The sequence below is a fragment of the Lampris incognitus genome, chromosome 10 (genome assembly GCF_029633865.1).
Source record: "Lampris incognitus isolate fLamInc1 chromosome 10, fLamInc1.hap2, whole genome shotgun sequence".
Classification (NCBI taxonomy): domain Eukaryota; kingdom Metazoa; phylum Chordata; class Actinopteri; order Lampriformes; family Lampridae; genus Lampris; species Lampris incognitus.
Window position 1 is genome coordinate 29,737,319 of NC_079220.1, and position 25,095 is coordinate 29,762,413.

The 25,095-nt window shown below is 43.2% G+C and overlaps 1 protein-coding gene across 1 annotated transcript in view; it reads left to right on the top strand.

Annotated features, from left to right (window-relative positions):
* The window catches only part of znf385c (zinc finger protein 385C), a 271,270-nt gene that overhangs the window by 219,655 nt on the left and 26,520 nt on the right, over positions 1-25,095 (top strand). The window contains exons 4-5 of the mRNA XM_056288196.1: positions 5,496-5,606; positions 15,080-15,293. Coding sequence (XP_056144171.1) covers positions 5,496-5,606; positions 15,080-15,293 — 325 coding nt within the window. The remainder of the gene's footprint in view (positions 1-5,495; positions 5,607-15,079; positions 15,294-25,095) is intronic.

Here is a 25,095-nt window from a genome sequence, read left to right on the forward strand (position 1 = left end):
AGTTTTTTGAATGTCCTAACAGTGGAAGGTATTGAAGAGGCAAAGGGCAAGAAGGAAGAAGCAGCCAATTAATAATAAATGAAACCAGTTAGTCCAGAGGACAGTGTTTACTGGATTACCATTCTGAGTTACCGCTTAGTTTGAGGTTGAATAGAAAACAGCTTGCAGTAGGAAGTAGAGTGTACCGCAGCCAGAATACAGAAACGATGATAACCACGTTGAATCACCGTTTTGCTTCAACCTCAGGAGATGATTAGCGCTGCATAACGCGGTCTGATCGTGCAGCTGTGGTATAAATCACCAAGTCCTTTCAATATGATAAGGCTCACACTGTCCCGGACGTGTGTTTGGAGCAAGATGAACGCACCTGTCTCAAACTGAATAGGCTTCGGTTTCCACCGCCTTTCTTTACTAACCCACCCACCCCCACTGATTCTCTGTCTGCCTCTCTCACTCTGCACCTCCCCCCCGAAACTCCATCATGGGCTCAGCCGCCTGGTGCTGGAGAGGTTCTGTCTGCACCGGGATGGAGACTGCAGGGCTCGGACAATAGATGCATTTATAGCTGTCGGTTCAGGATGGCTGCGGGCAGACAATGGCCACATTCTTCAGGTCCTAAAACAAATAGCTGTGTGCTGCAGTCTCGCCCCGCTCAGGTGAACAGAAAGCAGGAGCACGGGGGGGGGGGGGGTCTACATCCAGGCTTCAACTTGTGAACTACAAGGTCATACTCGCATGTACGAGAATCCAAAGCATAACAGCGACCGCACGGTTACCCCCCCCACACACACACACAGCTTTTACGACATGGAGGTCTGAGTGACAGGTGTGTTTATGTTTCTATATCACACCTGGGCTCCAGGAATCCGGGACAAGCACACTCTTCCAAATTACACACAGAAGACAGCTGTCGTGGACTTTTTCCTTTTTTTTTTTTGGCTTGCTCAAGGCAGTGCCATCCGCCCCACTACCGTTGAAGCAGCCCAACACAAAATCCTCCACCTATGGTTAGCGTGGCAGTCTGTGGAGGGAAGGCTACATCCCCGTCATCCTGGTCTCCCATGTGATGGGAGGAGCAGACTGGCCACGGACGCTCCACCAACCTGGGGAGCAATCCGAGGTGGTCGTTACATACGATAGCATGCCAAAGGGCTTCGTGGTGAAATCAGCTGTCATCACAAATTGCAGGTCTTCTAACCAGACTGCGGTCACAGTGGCCTCTCCCGTCTCCCTCAACAGTTGATAAAATACACTCTGAGATCTGTCCGGAGAGCTTTATACTCCCAGCTGAAACGTGATACCTGGTAAGTGTGGTCTATCCCATGTCCACACCACGGCCTCCTCATTGTCACAATGAGTCAACATCTTCTGAACAATCGAATTCCTGAAAGCACAGTAGATAGTTTTGTAAGAGTTGTGCTTGTGTTAAGGTCAGGCTTGTGCATAATAATAGATAAAAAATTGGGTGGTCACATGCTCTTTTTCGCGTTTTTACCCATGTACCATTGTAATTTCAGGGGTCAGACGGTTCTCTGCTCAATATCTCTATATCTCCATCAAACCTATCACAGTTTAGAGCAGGGGCTCCGACAGGGGGGGGCAAAGGGAACAGTTATCCCCAGGCCTCAGATCGGGGGGGGCACCAAACTGACCCCTAACCTTAAAATAATCTGCTGGAATATTTTGTCAAAAATAAATATCCGTGAAGATTTAACAAAGTATTTCTCAGTACCAAAAAAGCTTATTATTCTATTATTGCTTATTTTCCTTGACATAGAGGTCAGAACAGATTCACGTCCCCCTCCCCCCCGTCATGGTTTGGTCCGACTGTCAACAACGAAAAAGCCACTCACTGCCTCATGCTCATTTTCCAAAAATGGCTAATACTAGGCAACAACCATCAGGTGCCAAAAAGAGAAAAGTAAAACGACAAAGGAAAAATTATGAAAAAGAGTTAAGGGGCTCTATGGCCACGTATTTGAAAAAAGCTAAAGAGAAAAGTGAGTTTTATCTAGGCAGGCTAACGTTACATCTGGCAAACAACAGAGCTAACTTCAGCTAACGTTAGCTTACTGGTTGTTAGCTAGCTAGCTACGTTACCTATGGGCAACGGCTAGCTAGGCTACTTCATTGATAGACATAGTTTTACATTTTAACATCCAGTTAGCATAGTAGAGCCGTATAACAGTTTAACACAGTGCTTCTTTGGCCTCATCAATGACTTTGCAGCCCGGAAAGTGCGGCGCTTTTCATTTGTTTAAATATTGGAACTGACGGGTTTTTAGGCCTATTGACAAAACATTTACAATGATATGCATTTAGAGAAGGAGATGAATACCTGATGAATTGTAAACAGCGCCTTTCTTCACCAGTGTAAACTGCCAAGATTTATTAAAGCCTTTTTAATTTTACTCCTGCCTCCGTCCTTTGAGTTTCCTGGATCCCCGATATAGCCTACATGATTTATCTACAAATACTGAGACAATGATGATTTATCTGCGAATACTGAGACAATGATAAATATCTGCGAATAGCCTACTGTTCTTTAGACAAGTTATAGCCGACATGGTTTCTTTGTGAATAATGTGATCCTACCTTGAGACAAGTAATATGTAGCCTACATGAGATGATTTATAGTGCACGGGAGGGGGGGGGGCCTCGCGAGATCATCTCGTCCCGGGCCTCGGCTAGGCTGACGGCGCCCCTGGTTTAGAGGAAATCGTGTTCTCTTTATACGCTCTTGTTTTTTTGAGCAGTATGTAGCCCTAGCTAAAATGCATTTAGACAGCTGGCCAAAATTCAGTTAGACGCCTAAAATTCATATACATCTGGTTAAAATTCATTTAGGATATAAGTAGTTTTACAAATGAAGTTCATAATGTTTGAATATGTATGGAAGGATAAAATAGAAGTCATAATCTTTGCAGTTAAAATGTTGGAGTTTACGCAAATGAGCATAGTTTGCTTAATATGTACAGGACCAAGCACGTGTAGTCAGTCTAACAGCCTAAAAGATTAGCATACGATGTCAATCTGTTTTCCTTTGTTTTAATTGGCACGTTCTGAAATGATAGCCAACCCAAATTCCATTCTCAGGTAGAGGGGTGGGGCTTAGTTGTAAGCTGTTAGGTCTTGTGCGTTGGAGAACGGCAGAAAGCGAATGGTTACCGTCAAGAGAACCGTGCAGATTGTTCGAGAGCAAAATGTGTTCCTAACACTTATCCAAAGGGTTCAGATTGTTGTGATCTGCAAGAGGTAAATATGAGATTGTGTATTGCTTTTCATAGTGTGAGTATATTTCATAGTGTAAAAACGAATTGTGTTGCTAATCGCGAGTAGCCGTTAGCATTAGCATAATAGCCGTTAGCTTTGCATTGTGTTGCTAATTGCGAGTATCCAAAGGAGTTGAATCAAGTGCAACTGGACTTGGTATATATATCCGTGAAGACATTTCGCCTCATCCAAGAGGCTTCCTCAGTTCGTGCCTTTCTGACTAGACCCAGGAGACTCAAGAAGCCTAGCCTCCCAGAACAACAGTCGGTCACTAACGGCTCCAACGACTCTCACGACCATTGAACAATGAAGTCGAAATCAACACCCCCAACGACCATCGCGGCTAAACAAATGCAAATCAATAGCTCCGATGGCGACGGGCGCGAGTAGCCATTGCTATTAGCGTAATAGCAGTTAGCTCAGCTTTGAAGAATTGGTTAAGACAAGCTATTGCTAGCTCGCCACGAAATAGTGTATGGGCTCGTTGCTCAGCTGGTTGATTTGATTCAGGAGACGGATGATTTGCTACTGTAAGTGAGGACATGGCTCCGTTGGACCACTTTAGAGAACTGTTTTCTGTTGGAGTGCTATTTGACTGTCGCTGCTGTTTCTTCGCTGCAGTTCTTCTCCATTACCCAGTTTCCCCGCGTCTTTCCCCCTCTAAATGTTCCCTGGATCTGAGTACTGAGCACGTGTTTTTTTGTTTGTTTACGTTTTATTTTGCTTGTGTGACCAAGTGAAGCGGCCACTACAGTTTCTAGGCTCTACGCTCCCAAGCCACGACTCAGGCCTGCAACGGGGGTTTGGTATACAAGTGGGTTTACCATAGGTTGCAGAGTGTGTGTCTGTGAGTGTGGGCCTATGATTGATGTTATTTGATATTATTTTGTGTTTATTCATACTTGGGATTTAGTCCTATTGGTCTTTATTCATGATGTGATTTTGAGAAATTCTGTTTTTTATATAAATAAATAGCCTACCATAATTTGGTATTATATTTAAAGAAACCTTGTTGTGTCATAGCTCATAGGTAATTCATGTTTAATAACTGTTAATATGATAGGTAAAAATTGGGACAAGAGACAAAAAGAAAATCTAAGTGATATATCTTTATTATATATCCTACATTTATTTGGAGGCACTGCCAGTTATTTTAGTTTAAAATAACATAGCATTAAAATAGTTTAAAAGCATACAGGTAATAGCGCCATTTAGTTTGAAACCGTACCCAGGCCCCGTCCACAGTACTACTACACATAGCAGATTTATTTCTGATTTTTCCCTTTTTCTCCCAATTTAGTGGCCAATCGATCCCTATTTTAGTTCAAACACCCACCCTCGCACATAGCAGATTTTTATATAGCTACATGGGACGGGTGTTACAAGTATAATAAGAAAAAACAAGTACTTGGTCTATGACCGTTCAAACAAACTCCATAAACCCAGTTCTCATACTTAGAAAGAGTCACTGGGCATCCGGGTAGCATAGTGGTCTATTCTGTTGCCTACCAACACAGGGATCGGCGATTCAAATCCTCGTGTTACCTCTGGCTTGGTCGGTCATCCCTACAGACACAACTGGCTGTGTCTGCGGGTGGGAAGCCGGATGTGGGTATGTGTCCTGGTCGCTACACTAGCGCCTCCTTTGGTTGGTTGGGGCGCCTGTTCCAGGGGGGCGGGGGAACTGGGGGGAATAGCATGATCCTCCCACGTGTAACGTCCCCCTGGTGAAACTCCTCACTGTAATGTGAAAAGAAGTGGCTGGTGACTCCACATGTATCGAAGAAGGCATGTGGTAGTCTGCAGCCCTCCCCGGATCGGCAGAGGGGGTGGAGCAGCGACCGGGACAGCTCGGAAGAGTGGGGGTAAATGGGCCAGATACAATTGGGGAGAAAAAAAATCCAAAAAAAGAAAGAGTTACTGGCTCAACTGTATTCGTGTCAACATCTGAATAAAAATCTCATTTGTCTGTACTTGTAGTATGTACTTATATCTTTATTTCTATGTTTTGTGTTTCTTTTTTCGTTTCTTTTTTTTTCTTGTCTAAAACTGTAAATCCTTTTGGATTCTTTGCTCACAAATCACAACCCTGCCTGGATTAAAGCTTATATTTGCACTTTTCCAATTTGCTTTGAAAATCACTTTTAGCCAGCTGCATCTTGCATAACCACAAATGTGCCAGAGAACCGTACAGAATCTGTGCCTTTTTTTGTGTCTACCAGATGGACCCAGTGCAGAAGGCAGTGATCAACCACACTTTTGGTGTCCCTCAGCCTCTCAAGAAAAAACAGATTATCTCGTGTAACATCTGCCACCTACGCTTCAACTCCACGGTAAGAAGTGCTGTGATTTGATGCAGAGATACATTTACTGCAATGTATTGTGTGTGTGTGTGTGTGTGTGTGTGTGGAGAAGAGCATGAGAGGAAGGCGGAGGATGAAGGAGTATGCGGAACGAGCTGATTGTATTACATCTTCATCATCTTCATTTATAGTAAGGAAGCATAGATCCCTTTCTGCTCTCCTTATTTTATTGAACGTTACAATTACCTCTTATCATCCTAGCTAGTGCGTTGTCTGTGTGTGTGTGTGTGTGTGTGTGTGTGCATATTCAGAACAAAGAGTTGTTTTTTATCTTGAAATCTAAAAGGAATTTAATTTTTCTATGTGCATCTGAAAGTTTGAAATGGTTTCCCTCCTCAGTGAGTTTTCTTGTGCATGTGCATGCGTGTGTGTATGTGTGTGTGTGTGTGTGTCTGTCTGTCTGTTTGTCTGTGTGTTGTTTGGCTGTGAGGGATTAGACAGCAGGGAGTGTGGCCGTTTATCAGCAAAGAGCAGAAACAATCAGCAGTCCCAGCAGGAAGCTGCATTCTCAGCTCTCTGTTCGATTTCTACCATTCCCACCACCTCAAGCACATGCACACACACATACACACATGCACATACACGTGCACATGCACACACACACAAGCTCATGCATGCACACACATGCACACGCGCACACATACACACATACTGAACATAGATGAACACATTGATGTATGTAGACATAAGACAAGCGCACATACGTTTACACATACCAAACATACAGCCTCTCTCTTCTCTCTCTCTCTCTGTCTCTCTTTCTGTCTGTCTCTGTCTCTGTCTCTGTCTCTGTCTCTCTAGGAGTGCATTCTGGGAGCAGAAGTCTGTGAGAGTGAGTGCGCGTTTCACTGTGAATGTGTTTTCTATCTTTTCTATTTTTCGTTGTTTCTTGTTTTTTTTAGGGGGGGGATTTGTATTTTGACAGATTTACAGTTGTAGTGATGTTTTTGATTCCGGAGCGGTTTCAACCGGCCCGGCTGTGAGTCATGCAGACTCGCGGAGTCGGAGGCGTGGGGCTGGAAGAGCTCACATGCCGACATGGAGTTAAACTTTGTCTGACTTTCGATTGCTTGGTGGAAGATTGCTGTTTAGCAATCGGTGAAATCATTGGTTATGACAGTGTAAAGTCCGCATCTAGAATGAATACTGGAGTCATTATTTTTCTTGACAATATTGATAAAGTTAACGTGGTTGTGGAGCAAGGTGTGGTAATCCAAGACACCTTTGTTTAGGTGGTGCTGCTGGTTAATCTGGCCAAAAAGGTAATTTTGTCCAAAGTCCCTCTGTTAATTTGCAACGAAATGTTGCGAAAGAAACTAGCGCAACATGGAAAATTAATGTCGCCTATAAAACTGATGCCGAATGCTGCCGAAATGTGGTTTTACCGCCATTTGCTGAGAAAAGGTTGGATAGAAAAACGTACAAATGCAAGTGTGCTACAACAGCTTGGAACAAATATGATCCTTCTGTCAACCATTCAGAGACGAAACTAAAATATTTCGGCCATGCTATGCGTCATAAGACCTGCAGTATTGTGAAAAATATGCTGCAAGGCAAAAAGTGACGAGGCAGACCAGCAATCTCGTACATGGACAACATCTCCAACTGGACAAAAATGTGTAAAACGAAAGCCATCAGAGCATGCGAGGAGAGAGCAATGGCGGGCAGTTGTTGAGCATGTTTTTCGCCGGCCAACATCATAGCTGATGATGCCGACCAACTGACATAAAACTGATTCCTCTGAGCTGCAAATCTCTGCATTTAAAACATGTGTCCTTCAGAAGGCAGATCTTTATGGTTCCGAGGAACAACACGGAGTTAACTTTGATATTCAAGTTCAGAATGGATGGTTTTTACTACAATGTGAATGTATCCTCAGAGAAAATGAAATGTTTTTTCTGTGGAATGGAGGGTCATCTCATCCGTTCCTGTCCAGAGAAACCAACTGCTGACTGAGTCAAATGAGGGTGAGACTGCAGCACAGAACCCAGAGCATACTGGGACTGCAGCACCGAGCTCAAAACAGGAAAAAAACACAGCAGGAATAAAAACGGAGTGAAGCTGAGTTTCTGGTTGCTGGTTCAGATGCTGCTGTTCATGGTTAAGCTAATCCGGGGGCTGCTGGTTCGGGTGCTGCTGATCCGGTGGCTGCTGGTTCAGTTGCTGACGATCCGGATTCGGCAAGTTTGGGGGCTGAGTATGGGTTTTTCCTCACGCTAGTCCTATTTCGTCCAACCACCTCTTTCAACCCTCCTTACTTGATTCTGCGTTTCAGGACTGGCTCAGAAGGGGTATCGAGAGCTTCAAAGATCGTTTAATAGACAAAATCTTCACGTCATTTTGAATAACTCTCTGGAAAGTTCAGTTAACCAAATAAGGATTTTTTCAGATATCTGCAAATTAGACACTTTGTCCACCGTCAAATACCAAATTTCCCTAAGGCACCTGATATGCCCACCGCTGATGCATTCCTTAGTCTACACCCGTCACGTAGAGGTTTAATATCCGCAATATATGACAAGCTCACAGGTATAAGACATGCCCCTCTTGACAAGATTAAAACTGCCTGGGAGCAGGACTTAAGCCTTTCACTGTCGGACGAGTTAACGAATTCTATCTTCAGCCAGGTTAATTCAACATCCCTCTGTGCCCGTCATTGTCTGTTACAATTTAAGGTGGTGCACAGAGCCCATGTGTCCAAAGTCAAACTATCCCGTATGTCCCCAGATGTGAGTCCCATCTGTGACAAATGTAGGGAGGATGAGGCTTCCCTTACCCACATGTTCTGGGCGTGTCCTTGACTTGGAAAAATACCGGAAAGATGTCTTCCAAACCGTATCCCTAACCCTCAGTTTTAAACTAGAACCTAACCCTCTGGTCACCCTGTTTGGTACCACTGGCAAGGATGATGGACACCTGACCCATCCAAATGCTGCATATTGTCCTTCACTTCTCTGTTGGCCAGGCGTGCAATATTGTTGAGATGGAAGGATGCTGCCCCACCCACCCACGCTCAGTGGCTGAACGATATTATGTCCTGTCCAAATCTCGAAAAGATCCGCTACTCAGTCTGTAACTCCAAGGAATACTTTAAGAATCTCGAGCCAAACTAAAGAATTATTGCCCCATTCTTTTCTGCTTTTTGTTTTTGTTGATTTATGTCAGTAATATAACCTGTGAAGGTCTACCAGTTTCTAAACCCCCCGTCTTCTATTTACCGACTTACCTATTTTTCTTTCTTATCTAAATCCTAAACCCGACTTCCAGCACTTTCCTGTTTCACTCCAGGGATGAAATATACCCTCTTACATAGCGCACCCCAGCTTGTAGATGGGCTGGGGGGGGGGGGTGGTGATTGGGGATAAGATTGTATGTCATGTTCCTATTTAATTTTTACATCATGTAAATCTGACATATATCATGCACTTGTTTTAAAATCTTTGTGTAAGTATTGCTTGTTGTTTAAAATCCAATAAAAATATCTTTGAGGGGAAAAAAAAGTTCTGCACAGGGACAAATTAAATGGTTAATTCTGACACCCCATGGAGGGCTCACTTAGGTCTGAGTGACAGTGTTGGACCTGAGTGGAGAACGCTGTACAAACCACCATTGGTCAAAAGAGCTGCAGACCTGCAGTGGAGGGTTTTACATGGTATCATGGCCGTTAATGCTTTTGTCTCTGTCATTAATTCTGATGTCAGCCATGATTGCCCATTTTGCACTAATTGTGAAACTGGCTTTCCTTGTTTCATGGAATGTTGTCGACTGCTGCCACTTTTTACATTACAAAATGTTTTCGGATTGTTTGGGGGAGTCTTTTCCAAACCCGTGTTCATTCTGGGCTACAGGTACTCTCAGAAAAACAAGGCCAAATGCCAGTTTCTTAATTTCACTCTGGGGAGTGCAAAGATGGCCGTGTACCTGAGCAGACGAAACAGAACGGAGGAAGCTGAGGATGATGATGCTGTTTTTGTGTTTATAAAAATGTTAAAATCTCGTTTAAAAGTAGATTTTCGCTACTTCAAAATGACGAATGATCTGGAAAGTTTTCACAGTGTGTGGTGTTACAGAAATGTGCTTTGCTGTATTGTTGATGATGAGCTGATCTTTGGGAGCATACTGAGATGATTTTGATTCTGTCAATCTGATGTTACTGGCCATGTTGGTTTTTATCGTGCTTGTTGTGTTGTAACTTTTTTGTAATTTTTATTAAAGTATTGTTAAAAATCAAAATCAAATCTCTCACTCTCTTTCTCTGTCTGTCTGTCTGTCTGTCTGTCTGTCTGTCTGTCTGTCTGTCTCTCTCTCTCTGGAAATCATATGCACACAAGCACAGTCACACATATCACAGATAAACAGGGATGGATGCGCTCTCTCTCATGCGCATACGTTCAGACATGTGAGCTCAAAAACAGTTGCAGACACGTACACTTGATGCAACACACACACACACACACACACACACACACATAGCATATTAACAAGAACAAATAGAGAAACCAACCGGAAGGCTTTAAGACTCGGGTTAAAGACAGACACACACAGGGACACACACACGGAGTAGCACACACAGGGACACACACAGGGTAGCACACAAGCATGCTACCTGTCTTCTGGCTCCATCTTCAAAGAGGGGCAGAGACAGGGGAGCTGGTGAGCTGAGGAGGAGAGAAAAGACACAGACGTGCTCTTCACACACTTGAACAAATCCCATTCTCTGCCTCCACATGCCGACTGAACTGTCAGGTGTGCGGAGGAGAGGGAGACTTCAGCTTTATTTGTCTCTGTAAGGGCAAGAAACCCTTCTTTAACCCAACTCTGCACCCTGGGATTTGTTTGGACCTTCTAGCAAAGGAACGTAATGGATAACACTGTGTAACATAAGTAGAAGTGACTCGAACAGCAGGAGGCGCTCCATATATCATGTGTTGCACTGACATGTATTTATGAGCAGACTTGTGCCGTGCCAGCTTTGGGATAGGTGACCTTTTCAATGTTGTGGCATTTTCCATGCACATCACCCAGTTTTACAGATGGCTGTTACTCTGAAACATGTTTAAACAGTTATGTAATATTTTTGTAAATAGGCCGCATAGATTTTTGGCAGAACCACTGTACACTCCCGTGAGGTGGATCATAAATAAAAAGGGGACTATAATTATTTATGTAAGAAGTGATTTTTGTACACACACTCCTTGATTATGAAGCCGGACAATCAGGGCAAATCGAGTTTTAGTGGCTCGATATCTTTACAGTCATTTTGAAAATTAGAGAGACTCACTGTACTATTAGGTGATCTGGAAAACACTGTTATGATAATCAAGAAGATTTTACATGATATCAGTAAATATCGCGAAACATCTTACATGCAAAAAGTTCCCCACACTGAACCGTGTGGTAATGTAAAGTATAATATCAAACCACAAGTAGTTTTCAAATAATACTCCCTGAAATATTTCAAACCTCATTTCGTAAGAACATTCAGGTAAGAGGTTCTCATTATTGTCAGTCTAGACAACAAAATTGTGTGTGACGACACAACACTATCCGAATTTCATGCTGATGCATTACCGCTGAAAGGCGATGAGCAATAATGCTGAATGATTGTGCAACCCTGCTGTGTAGTGTTGTTCCTGCAGGTGTGTGTGTGTGAGGCAGGGTGAGGGTTTCCATGTTGCAGGGAATACAGCTTAAGTTGAAGCGGCAGGCTAGTTGTCTCTCCTGACAGCAACATGCACATCTCTGCTGTTTCTGCCTGTGCCAGTGCATCCTAGACTTAAGCTGCAGGTAGACAACCCACAAGACGTGTGTGTGTGTGTGTGTGTGTGTGTGTGTGTGTGTGTGTGTGTGTGTGTGTGTGTATGTGTGTATGCGTTTCCGTTTCCGTTTTTTTTTAGGGGGGGGGGGGGGGTTGGCTTTTTCTCCCCAATTGTACTTGGCCACTTACTATATATTCCAAGCTGTCCCGGCCGCTGCTCCACTCCCTCTGCCAATCCGGGTAGGGCTCCGGGTAGGGCTGCAGACCACTACATGCCTCCTGATACATGTGGAGTTGCCAGCCGCTTCTTTTCACCCGAAGGTAAGGGGTTTCACCAGTGGGACCTAGCGCGTGGAAGGATCACACTGTTCCCCCCAGTTCCCCCTCCCCTCGAACAGCCCCGACCAACCAGAGGAGGTGCTAGTGCAACGACCAGGTCACATACCCACATCCGGCTTCCCACCTGCAGACACAGCCAATTGTGTCTGTAGGGACGCTTGACCAAGCCGGAGGTAACACTGGGATTCGAACCGGCGATCCCCGTGTTGGTAGGCAACGGAATAGACTGCTACGCCACCCAGATGCCTCCTTGGGGGGGGGGGGTTCTGTTTTTTTTATATCTGTTCTGTGTTTGACTTCTGTGCCATAATTATTTGCACTGTGTTTTTGTTTATTCATCCACTGTTTTCTGTGTGATGTGCACTGGCTTTGAAAACGAATCCGTCCTCCCTGAGCACGGTGAACCATCTACCTACGTTGTAATTAGTTGCAGTGCTTATTGTGGGAATAGTAGAAGAACATAATTAGGAGTGCTGGATTTGACAATAACCAAAATGAATTGAAGTAAAGCTAAATATCTGTAATGCGGATGCTAAAGCTGTGCTATACATGTAATCGTGCCGCTCTATGGTGTGCCGTGACTTTTCATTATGTCTTAGAATAAGCCACATGTGTTGCCTAGAGGCTGTGAAGTGATTACATGGTCAACGATCAATGAAGAAGATCTATTTAAGTCGGCCCTTTTCCCTGTAGTGACGCCTGGAGAAAGGGCTGGGAGGGGGTGTTGAGAACCAAAACTTATTTTGCAACTCGTCCCTCCTTCTGCTGTGACTGAACTGAGAGATAGAGAGTGGCGTATGAGCGGAAACAAGTCAAATTTGTCACGTCACGCTAATTCTCTGAAGCCTTTTCACAGCAGATCAGTGAGCAGATGTGCTGAGGCATGCGTGTTGTGTTTGCAGATGCTTTGACAGGCAGGTTATTTATAGACTTCCTCTACATCACACCATTAAGTCTGCTAATGTGCACTATACTTGCCCCAACTGCATTACAAGCCTGCTTGGAACTTTCATCTGTTTATTGATACGAGGGAAGGATGCCGGAGGTGGCGACAGTAGTGTTCATACATTTGCATAGTTGTGTATGTCCGCATGCATGTGTGTACGTATGCACATTCTGTGCATTTGCATGCCTTAGAAACTGTAAGTCTGTGCTAACACAGTGATCTATTTATTGCTGTGCTGTTTAATTTATTGTTGATGCTAAGGTAATCAAGGAAATCCATATTCACTACCAGCATTTGTACGTTTCACTGACTCTAATGAGAAAGCCTCTCAGTGTTTGCGAGTCTCTAAATCATTTTGTGTTGGGATTTATTCCTCAGTTAGGGGGCCTCTCTGAAATGAAAGCCCAGACTCCCTGCCTAAGTTGCTCGGTGCCCATGGGTTCGGATGCCTTATTAGCCCGAGAAGTAGAAACGGTATGAGAGCTACAGTGAAGGACTGCTGCCCTGATTGAAATAAAGCACCAATACGCAACCTACCCAGCCCTGCTTTCAACCACCTACAACAATTACTAAATTAAGTCTCTCATTCCACAATGTTAAACATGCATTTTGTAAAATTATTTGGAACTGATGATTCATTATTGAAGTAGTGAGGAGTCTGTCTGCGCAAGTGCTGCCATGATGTAACTTCACTTATTGACAGTTCCTCATACCTTACTCATATCCTATTATACATATTTACTCATACCTATTATACTCATACCTATTGCTTCATAAAATACCACAATTTGCTCTAATTTCTGAGTGATTTTTTTCAAATTCACTCAGAAATGGATTTCTCATTTTGAAAAAATTATGCAATATATATATATATATAATGATATAACTGTTAAAGGAAACACTCAACGGTAGGGGTTTCATGGCATGAAACAGGCTTGTACTGTCTCTCATAAAGAATTTACTTGACTCACTGGATTATATATATATAAAGAGCTCAACAATTAAGGAGTAAAGATATATTTTTTATTATAACTCAAAGTTGTTAGATGGCAGAACAAGCTTGTTTCGTGCTCAATGCACTCATCTCACACTTTTCCTACCATTGAGGGTTTCATTTAATGAAGTTATTATATATTACATATTATATATCATTATTATGTACTATAAAAATGTTATGTATACATAAACAAACAATGTTATATAAGTGCCACCGCAAACACATTAGATTTTAGACATTTTCTTTGAAATTTGATTTTCATAGGTTACAACCCAGACCCTTTACACATCCCAATATAAGGCAATAAATGAAACTGATGAATAAGTTGGACATTTTTTTGTTGCATAGGGTAAAAGTTGCTTAGAGAATAGCAATGATGTAGTTTTTAGAGCAGGGTATTTTTTTCCCCTCGGACAGAAAATAATCCTTGTTTTGTTTTAGTCTTATTGAGGATTTTTTTAAATGAAAACTGATTTGTCTATTTAATTTTAAGAGCAATAAAAGCAGACTAAATAGCTAAGCCGTTAAGGTGAAGGCCCAACTAAAACTTCTGAAAAGTGTGAGGTGGATGAAGGCCACAGGCCTCTGAAATGGCCTGGGCCTGGGCCTCAAAGACTGAGGCTGTCTGGGTGCCAAATTAGAATGCCCAAAATCAAGGGTAATTGATTCCCACTGCCATGAGACAGCCTAATTTGCACATGAAATGATTGCGTCCTTAAAAGAACTTTATTTTTGCTGTAAACTCTGTTTGCAAATACATTTTCACCTACAGAACAGCAAAGTTTCTGAACCGAAGTGAGCCATCTGCTGCATGAACTATACGTAGTATACCTATGGGCTGTTATAACACCCATCATGTCTAAGTTAGTGCAACCTCATCAGTAAGAGATGAGGGCTGATCCTCTGAGGATGATTTGAGGTTTTAATGAGAGTTTCCCTATATTGATTTCCTAACTGTTGTTGATTCATCCAGAGAGAAAATGGTGTGGGTGGGTGTGTTATTTTGTCCAAAGCCATTTTAGAATGATTTTGGTAATGATTTCAGTCTATAAAATATGTGTGTGAGTGTGTGCATATGTGTCTGCGTTTATGATAAGCATGTATTATTGCATGCCTGTGATTTACTGTGGCTGGCTGTTACGGTCCACATTAATGAATTAGCTGTAGAGATGGGATCCTTTCTTGTGTTGCATATTACACATACAATTATACCTCCGGTCTTCCAGTGTCGGTGCTGTTATCAGGTGGAAGCAGACTCTCCTTCCTGCAACCTGCGTATGTGTGTGTGCACGCGCACATCTGTATATGTGTTGTGTGTCATTGCCCTTTAAAGCAAATAAAGTGTTAAATGTAACACTCTCCCATCTCCTCTTCCCTCCTTTCCTCCTCTCATTCCTCGACAGAATCAAGCTGAGGCCCACTACAAGGGACACAAACACGCCAGGAAGCTCAAAGCCATGGAAGCCCAGAAGAACCGTCAACGGCGGTCTGGGGAAACTTCATCTGCAGGAAGGGAGCGGGACAAAGAGCGGGTGCGAGACAGAGAGAGAAACAAAATGGCTGCCTCAGTGACAGCCCCCCCTGCCCTTCTGGACTCAAGTTTGATGGAGGGGACGAGTAAGTAAACAGACAGAGAGGAGGAGCAAGTGGGGATTAAGGGTGCTGCAAGCAGAAAGCATGTGCTTTGTGACTTATCATTATGGGTCCTTATGTTTATTTCATTCCATTCTGTCCTCAGTCGCCTACGTTTTACCCATCCATTCCCCCTCCATATTTTTCTCGCAAGTTTTCCCTCTCCCTCTTTTCATAGCTTCTTCTCCCTTCTTGCCCCTCATCTGTCCCTCCTTCACAGTTTGCTGATGGTTTGTTTGTTTGTTGCTCTGCTTGCTATTGACCTTCAAAAAATGTTAACTCCTTGGGACGATTGGATTTTAATTGATTTTATGGTTTGCCTCTATTACTATTTTATGGATTTTATTCAGACCACTCCTGCACTGACTTGATCACACTGAAACCTCTGATTCTGTAGAGCTGGAGCTGTATGTGACTCTTCTTTTTTTTTTTGCCTTGTGACTAAGCTAACCAAAACAGCTATGCCAACTTTGCCCAGTGAGGACTGTGTGCTACTCAAGAAAACAAACAGAAAGATCACCAACCTTAAAGAGGATGTTCGACAGCTTTCTGATGAACTCCATAAGAAAGACTACCTTTTGACCAGCTTCATGGACATGGCTTCTGGGTAGTCCAAATGAATTACCTCTCTCAGTGCAAACATCCAGGACACAGTTCTGTAGGATCCCTCCGCTTATCCACGGCTTTCCTCCTACTTGACACCTAACCACCAGTCATCCTGGGCCGAAGTGGTGGTCCATGATCACAAGAGAAGCTCAGACAGGGCTGCCTCACCCCCTTGCCTAAGCCTCTCCAACCACTATGCGACCCTGTATGATGATACTCCGGTCCACCCAGCTGATGTTCCTGCAGTTCCGACTCATCCTGATCCAGACCCTTCTATGAAAACGGCGCCTGCTGACACTGCAGCTTCCCCACCACTAGTGGCTGGCAATGTTCAGGTGGCTTGTCAGCCCACTGTGAAGCCAAAACAACAGCCCTCACCCCAGGTAATGGCCTCCTCTTCCAATCATAAGACCCTGAAGGAGGCCATGATCAGATGCTCTGGAAGTCTTCCTTGCTCCAAACAGGCAGGGAAAGCCATTCTCAAAGCAGATGTCACTGCCTCGTCATAGTACGTGCCTGCTCGGACACCCCATCCCCAGTCGGCAATTTCTCAGTAATCATAAAATTTCAACACACAGTGTGGATCATGTATTCCCCTGCCATTAGAACCCACAGCCGACATCTCCTCATCCCCTATCCTCCCCAACCACATTAATAGTTGGGGATTCCATAATCAGGAACATCCGTTTCTTCAATGTAGGCACACACTGTTTCCCTGGAGCCACTGTCCCTGATATCCTGGATAAGCTCCTAGGGCTGCTGCCCTCACTCCCATCCTCCACCAATCGAGTAATCGTTCATGTGGGGACAAATGATGCAGCTCATCAGCAGTCTGATCCGACCAAAAAGGATTTAGCTTTTTAAGTATTTGTGGAAAGTCTGTTTTTATTTCCAGTCCTATTCCCACACTGGCCCGTGGAGCAGGGTGTTTCAACAGACTCCTCAGCCTTGCACACGTGGCTAATCTCTACCTGCAGAGCTCACAATATAGGTTTATCGACAATTTTAATATTGTTTGGGGTCATTTCTCCCTCTTCAAGACTGATGGAGTCCACCCCAACAGGCTGGGTAGTCAAATGCTTGCAGCCAACTTGCGGCACGCCGTACAGTCCTCTCCATGTGACTGACTGTTTACATCCCGCACTTCCTTCCTGGAAACTCCATCTCCACCTATGGTGGCACCCCACAGTACTGCCCCCCCCCCTCTAGTTCCCCCCACTGGCCTCAGCTGTCATTAACCCTCTCACCAGTTTTCCCTATACAGACTATTATTAGGCACAGGGCCTCTCGTCCACATGACATATCTAATGGTAGCTACAATAACGACCTAATATTGGAGCAAATATCTGCAACTTATGTACGTCCTATTTGCTGTATTCCAATTTCTTTTCCCCCTTCTTTGACACCAAACAATTTTGGCCTATTGAATGTGAGATCTCTTTTTAATAAGTCCCTTATCATTAATGATTTTACTGTTTTTAATGATCTGGACTTTTTGTATTATTACTGAGACATGGCTGTCCCCAGAGGTTCTGGTGAAAGTAATTTCATTTCAACTGATATCATTTATGAATGCTGAGTGTGTTTTTAACAGTTTCCAGTCTGGTTTTAGAGCACTTCATAGTACCGAGACAGCTCAAGTTAAGGTCACTAATGACCTACTGCTGACTGCAGACAGAGGTGACTGTTCAATTTTAGTTCTTTTAGACTTAAGTGCTGCATTTGACACAGTCGATCACAGTATCCTCTTCCATCGCTTGGAGACTTGGGTAGGCATCAAGGGCTTGGCTCTTAGTTTATTACGTTCATACCTCTCCAGCAGAACTTTTTCTGCTGTTCTGGGTAACTCTACTTCGTCGATGGCTCAGTTGTTTTGTGGTGTCCCTCAAGGCTCAGTTCTTGGCCTCCTTCTGTTTTCTATGTATCACATGCTCCCTCTTGGCCAGGTTATTCAAAATCATGATGTGTTTTACCATTCTTATGCTGACGACACTCACTCATACATACCCCTAAAACCCACAGATCCTAGCATCCTAGAAAATCTCTTAATTTGCATCACTGATTGATACTAAATCCTGGATGTCCGAAAACTTTCTTAAAGTTAACGATGGTAAGTCATAGGTCATTCTGTTCAGTCCCCCAAATTCCATCAGCCCTTTTGGTGCTAATCTTAGTGGTCTGTCCAATAGTATTAATTCAAGTCAAGTCAGTTTTATTTGTATAGCCCATTATCACAAATCACAAATTTGCCTCAGTGGATGTGTCGGATGGTGGTCTGTAAGATGACTTTGGAGACCAAGAAGAGGAAGCGGGTGAAGGCAGAGCCAAAGATAAAATGGTGGAAAGTGAAGGAGGAAGACTATTGTGTGGAGTTCAGGGAGGAGTTAAGACAGGCACTGGGTGGTAGTGAAGAGTTGTCGGATGGCTGGGCAAGCACTGCTGAAATAGTGAGGGAGACAGCTAGGAAGGTACTTGGTGTGTCATCAGGACAGAGGAAGGAAGACAATGAAACTTTGTGGTGGAATGAGGAAGTACAGCAAAGTATACATAGGGAGAGGTTGGCAAAGAAGAAGTGGGATAGTCAGAGAGATGAAAAAAGTAGACAGGAGTAAAAGGAGATGCAGCGTAAAGTGACAGGAGTAAAAGGAGATGCAGTGTAAAGTGAAGAGACAGGTGGCAAAGGCAAAGGAAAAGGCATATGGTGAGTTGTATGAGAGGTTAGACACTAAGGAAGGAGAAAAGGACTTGTACCGATTGGCTAAACAGGAGACTGAGCTGGGAAGGATGTGCCGGAGGTCAGGGCGATCAAGGATAGAGATGGAAATGTGCTGACGAGCAAGGAGAGTGTGCTGAGAAGGTGGAAGGAGTACTCTGAGGGGCTGTTGAATGAAGAAAATGAGAGAGAGAGAAGGTTGGATGATGTGGGGATAGTGAATCAGGAAGTGCAGTGAATTAGCAAGGAGGAAGTGAGGGAAGTTATGAAGAGGATGAACAGTGAAAAGGCAGTTGGTCCGGATAACATACCTGTGGAGGCATGGAGAAGTTTAGGAGATGATGACATTGGAGTTTTTAACTAGATTGTTTAACACAATCTTGGAAAATGAGAGGATGCCTGAGGAGTGGAGAAGAAGCATACTGGTACCGATTTTCAAGAACAAGGGTGATGTGCAGAACTGTAGCAACTACAGAGGTATAAAGTTGATCAGCCACAGTATGAAGATATGGGAAAAATAATAGAAGCTAGATTAAGAGGAGAGGTGACGATTACCGAGTAGCAGTATGGTTTCATGCCATGAAAGAGCACCACAGATGCAATGTTTGCTTTGAGAATGTTGATTGAGAAGTATAGAGAAGGCTAGAAGGAGTTACATCGTGTCTTTGTGGATTTAGAGAAAGCATATGACAGGGTGCCGAGAGAGGAGGTGTGGTATTGTATGAGGAAGTCGGGAGTTGCAGAGATGTAGCAGTGGTGCAGGATATGTATGAGGGAAGTGTGACAATGGTGAGGTGTGCGGTTGGAATGACAGAAGGGTTCAAGGTGGAGGTGGGATTAATCAAGGGCTCTGAGTCCTTTCTTGTTTGCAATGGTGATGGACAGGATGACGGATGAGATCAGGCAGGAGTCTCTGTGGACTATGATGTTTGCAGATGACATTGTGATCTGTAGCAAGAGTAGAGTGCAGGTTGAGGAGAGCCTGGAGAGGTGGAGGTATGCACCGGAGAGAAGAGGAATGAAAGTCAGTAGGAGCAAGACGGAATATCTATGTGTGAATGAGAGGGAGGACAGTGGAATGGTGAGTAGAGGTGACGAAGGCATATGAGTTTAAATACTTGGGGTCAACTGTCCAAAGTAATGGGGAGTGCAGAAGAGAGATGAAGAAGAGAGTGCAGGCAGGGTGGAGTGGGTGGAGAAGAGTGTCAGAAGTGATTTGTGACGGAAGGGTACCAGCAAGAGCTAAAGTGAAGGTTTACAAGATGGTTGTGAGACCAGCTATGTTATATGGTTTGGAGACAGTGGCACTGACGAAAAGAGAGGAGGTGGAGCTGGAGGTGGCAGAGGTGAAGATGCTAAGATTTAAGGGAATAAGGGAATGACGAAGAAGGACAGGATTAGGAACAATTATATTAGAGGGATCACTCAGGTTGGACGGTTTGGAGACAAAGCAAGAGAGGCAAGATTGAGATGGTTTGGACATGTGTGGAGGAGAGATGCTGGGTATATTACGAGAAGGATGCTGAATATGGAACTGCCAGGGAAGAGGAAAAGAGGAAGGCCAAAGAGGAGGTTTATGGATGTGGTGAGGGAGGACATGCAGGTGGCTGGTGTGACAGAGGAAGACAGAGAGGATAGGAAGAAATGGAAGCGGTTGATCCGCTGTGGCGACCCCTGACAGGAGCAGCTGAAAGTAGTAGTAGTAGGTCGTGCATCCTCAATGCTGGACCTGCCACCTCCCTTCTTGTATTTTCTTTCCCTCCGCTGTGCCCTCTAAACATCACAGTTTAAATCCATGCCATAGCTGAGGCTGCTCCCATCAAGGGACCTCTGCATTCATGCCCACTGATGTATGGCCGGCTCTGGAGCTGTGGGATTGTGGGATGCCTGGGAGCAAGGGAGCGCTCTGTTAGTAAAAAAGGAACCAGCTGAGCTCATTCAGAGTCTCGGTGGGGTTGTTCTTACCTCTTTTGTCTCTTAATTTCCCCTACTTGACCCCATCCCCCATGTCACAAGCACGCACACACAAACACACACTCCCTCAAGCTCTTGCTTATCTGCCTTGGTTAGAGAGATTAGCGTTATCTCTAAGAGTTTAGATGTAGTCGGAAATTGGTCTGTTTGTAGTGCACTTAAGAATGACAGAAAGTGCTGTCTTAGTTGAGAGGAAGTAAAGTTTATGGCTTGACACTTTTTATTTGAGTGTTTTGCTAAATCAACATAATGTCTGAGTTAGTCCCAGGCTTCTTGTCTCGAGATTTAAAATGTTTTTGTATAGGTGGCATTAATAAAGATATTTTATTTATAAGGACAGATACATGGTTTGGGTTTCTCTCACTGTGGTACTTGTATAAATCTTGAACACCATCATACCAGACTTCACTAGCGGACACGCTTTCAGCTCAACCTTGAAAAGCATGAATTGACTGAGAGCAGCATTTTTTTTTTTATTGACATCGGTAGAGCGCAGCCATTTCCTTCCCATATTACTCTTGACTTGGTCCAGACTTTTTTTTTATCAATTCATAGCAGTGGGAGTGCACAAGGGGTGCAGTGCTTTTCCTTCTACTTTTCTTTACCCACACTCTCAACTTTCCCTCGCTCTGGAGAAGATTGATATCTGAGTTGAATTTCAAAATTCCCTCAGATGCTTGAGGGAATATCAGGGAAGAGATATGACGGTATTGGTGAGAAGAGATAGTCTATACTTTATCCGCCCCTTGAATAAACACACACGAACACACACACACACACACACACACACACACACACACACACACACACACACACACACGAGTGCTGAAAGTCTCCTTCAGGAAGGAGAGAGTGGACAAAAGACTGTGAGGCTGATAACGCTCTCGTCAAATCTCATTTTAATATTCTGCCGTTGCAAAGAAGGCACTGACAGAGGGATGCAGAAGCAGGGACGAAACCAGATGATGAGTAGAAAATGCAAGATAAGATGAAATAAATGAAAGAGAGAGAGAGGGAGACAGAGAGGGGATTGAGAGAGTGAATGGGAGAGAAGGTCAGGGGAGAGAGAAAGCAGATAAGTCCTAGCTAGTGTTCATGCTTAGAATAATTTTACAGTTCTAAGGCAATTTTGTGCAGAGGAACACTTTTTAATGAACCCAATTGTGTGATTGGCCTGATGTGAAATTGAAATGCAGTGGAGTGAACCAGTAGCACCACAATACTAACCTCTAATAGAATAGCGAACCAAATTAGCACTCGATGAAATTAGCTGTGTCTGTCATGACACTGTAGGTCTCATAGTAATGCCCACATCAAATGCCATCGAGAACGCCCCGGCTAGTTTACAATAAACAGGCCTCCTCTTGAACCGCTAATTCAGGGTCAGTCTTTATGTTCCCATCATATAGTCCCAATTTTTACATACTGAATAGTACTTCTCTTACTGTTCTTTGGATTGCTTGCTCAGAGGAGCTCAAGCTGGCAAAATAACTCAAGAGCTTTTAGTGCCTTGATGTAAAAATGTTTGTCCAACAGTGTTATATTGTTTTAGAGCAATTTCGTAGCATCTGCTGTATGCTGTTTCTATGCCATCTGCTGTATTGTTTGTTAGAATGCTTATATAGTGTGCAATAGGAATGGATTGTGAAAGCAGCCATGTGTATAATCAATATTTGAAAACAGACAGGTTAAAAGACACATTTGCCATTGAGCAGCAAAGGAAGTAAGGTAAAATACTCCAAAAGAAATAGGGTAAAATATTTGGTACATTAAAAAAAAAAAAAAACTACAGAAGCCCTGAGAGGCAAGTGAGGAAGAAAAAAAAACACTTCTGGTGATCAATTTTCTAAGTCTGATCTAAATTGTTTTCTCTCCTGTGTTTATGACTTAAGTAAAGGTTAAAAAAATTTTTGCCAGGATAACAGTAACATGCAGTGAGGTCCGTGGCTGGGTAGGCAGTGAACTATATTTATGCATATGATAGTCAATTAACGCAGGGGCCAGTGCTCAAATCGCATAGCTCTTTGAAACTTTATAACCTCACTGATTGATTCGATAATGTCATTTTGAATCCTATTCGAAGTGCCCATGAATACAGTTGAAGAATTTAAATGTGTGGCTAATTTGTCATCTTTTTCTGCCATCAAATGTAAAAGTTCAACATAATTCCCACAATTGACGGAGTTCCTGCTCTCATCGTTCCCTCGAAAGGCCAACTCTTGTTTGGCAAGATAACATGTAGCATCGATGAGGCATTTTAATATCTCCCTGTTAGCCTTTACTGTTTCATTATGTGCAGTAACATTCAGCCTGTGTTGCTCGTCAGGGGCCATGTCTATGTGACTCTTACCAAATGTTTTCAAGGCTGTCTGAGAGTGTATGTAGGACGTGGAATTTTCGTGCTTCAGCAAAGCCCTTGGTAAATTGTTCAAGTCGCAGTAACCCCCTTTCACCCACACATTGTCACTGGTCGAGAACAGTAGACACGGGAAGCAGAACAGCTTGCTAGCTTGGCCACAGCCACTAAGCCAGTCCTTCTTTTGATACCATTCCATTTGAAAAGTCTGTATTATCTTCTGTCCTTTCCTTTGGGTGAGATCCACCAGGTCAGGTGTTGGCTCCCCATTTGCGATCACATTCCTTTTTTCCTCAAAAGTAAATGTTGAAAATCTTTTTAAGTATGTAATATCCATTTTGACAGGTGAAATTAGACTGAAATAATAGCTAGCGAAAACGTTACGTGCGTGAACAGCAGAAGACGGCAAGCCAGAGGGTGGGAGGGAGTCAAAATACATCCGTTCACAAAACGCGAGGCAGGTTAGCGATGTGCCTCATCACTGATGCTGACCCTGTACAAACAGACTACGCATGTGCAAAACTCCGAAACCGTTTGCTTTCATTCCACACGCTAGAGAGAGGCACAAGCAGACTCTGCCTCAGCAGCCTGCATTCACGAATGCTAGCTTTGGGAGCTAGCCATCCTGAATAGGGCATGCCTTTTATTGATAAAACAAGTTTTACATGATTCTTTTTTTATTATTATGTTTTTACAACAATCTTAACAAATTAAAGTTAAAAAAACAAATAAATGAAAAATAAATATTTTTTTAACTACCATGATATTCCTTTTTTTTTTTTTCTCTCTCTCTCTCTTCTTATTACCCTTGGTGAGGCACTGTTTACCCTGCCTCCCCTGACTGCACATCACTGCAGGATAATCTTTCTAAGTTCCTTATTTTTTTTATTTTTTTTTTTATCCGTGAAACAGGTGAGGGAGAAAAAGTTGCTGGGATAATGTTCTAAGTTACGTTTTTATAAAGTAAAGAAAAAAAGTGTATTTAGGAGAGCTATTACTGGATTGTGTATGTGTATGTGTGTGTGTGTGTGTGTGTGTGTGTGTGTGTGTGTGTGTGTGTGTGTGTGTGTGTGTGTGTGTGTGAATTAATTAATTGTAAAGCGCTTTGAGTGGCTGTTGCAGCTAGAAAAGTACTATATAAAATACAACTTGATTGACTGATTGATTTTCATCTCTGGAAACGGATGGAAAAAAAAGTTTTGGCAGTTGAAAAGTGCACCACTACCGCATGAAGTGCACCACTACCCCATGTTCTAAATAGCCCAGTGAGCGCCAACCGGGATTTCAATATGGATTTCTAGTTGTAAACTGGGCGATATTTGGTCTGAATCTCTAACACGGTTCCCTAACTGGATGCGATACGAATGAGCGAACATCCGATTGTTTCAGTTTGTCCCAATGAGGATGTGCTAACGAACAGGCAAGCGATGTTTGAAAACTCACTCGCCTGGCTCTAGTCTTGCGAAGTAAACAAAAAAATCTTGCGAAGTTGCCCCACCTCTAACCTACGTTTTTATTGCATTTTTCATTCATGAACAGATCAATCTCACAAAGAGAAACAGAACATAAAAAATAATAAGACAACAACACGGGGTATCATACAACAATCAACAAGGCACTAAACAAATACATTTAAGGTTTTACAAATGTCTACAGTTTTAGTTGCTTTACTATTCTTCAAACCACACATTGTGTCAATATAATATCTAAATTCTATTTTAAATTGTTGTATGTGTGGATTTCTTTTGGACCACTTGCACTTGTGAATATAATATTTTCCATACAACAAAATGAGATTCAAGATAAACAGGTTTTTACCTCTAACCTTCTTCATCATTGGTCAAAATCGACACTGACGTTCTTGACGTTTCCGTTTCCTGTCCAGCCAGCCGTAACGCCAGCCATTAATTAAAAGGAAGATAAGTAAATTAAATGACTAAGGAAATGATTAAAACTTGAGAAAATTGTTATAGCTATCAATAGCACAACTTATGAATAACACAACTTAGACGCTAATTTGCAGAGGGAGAAATCACTAGCAAAAAAACTCACCTCCTCCTCGCGCTGCGACATCGCTTGCGGTGCATCCGGACAAGTTTTCGCGCTCCGCCGCTAGTTTGCTGTATGTTAAGAAGAGG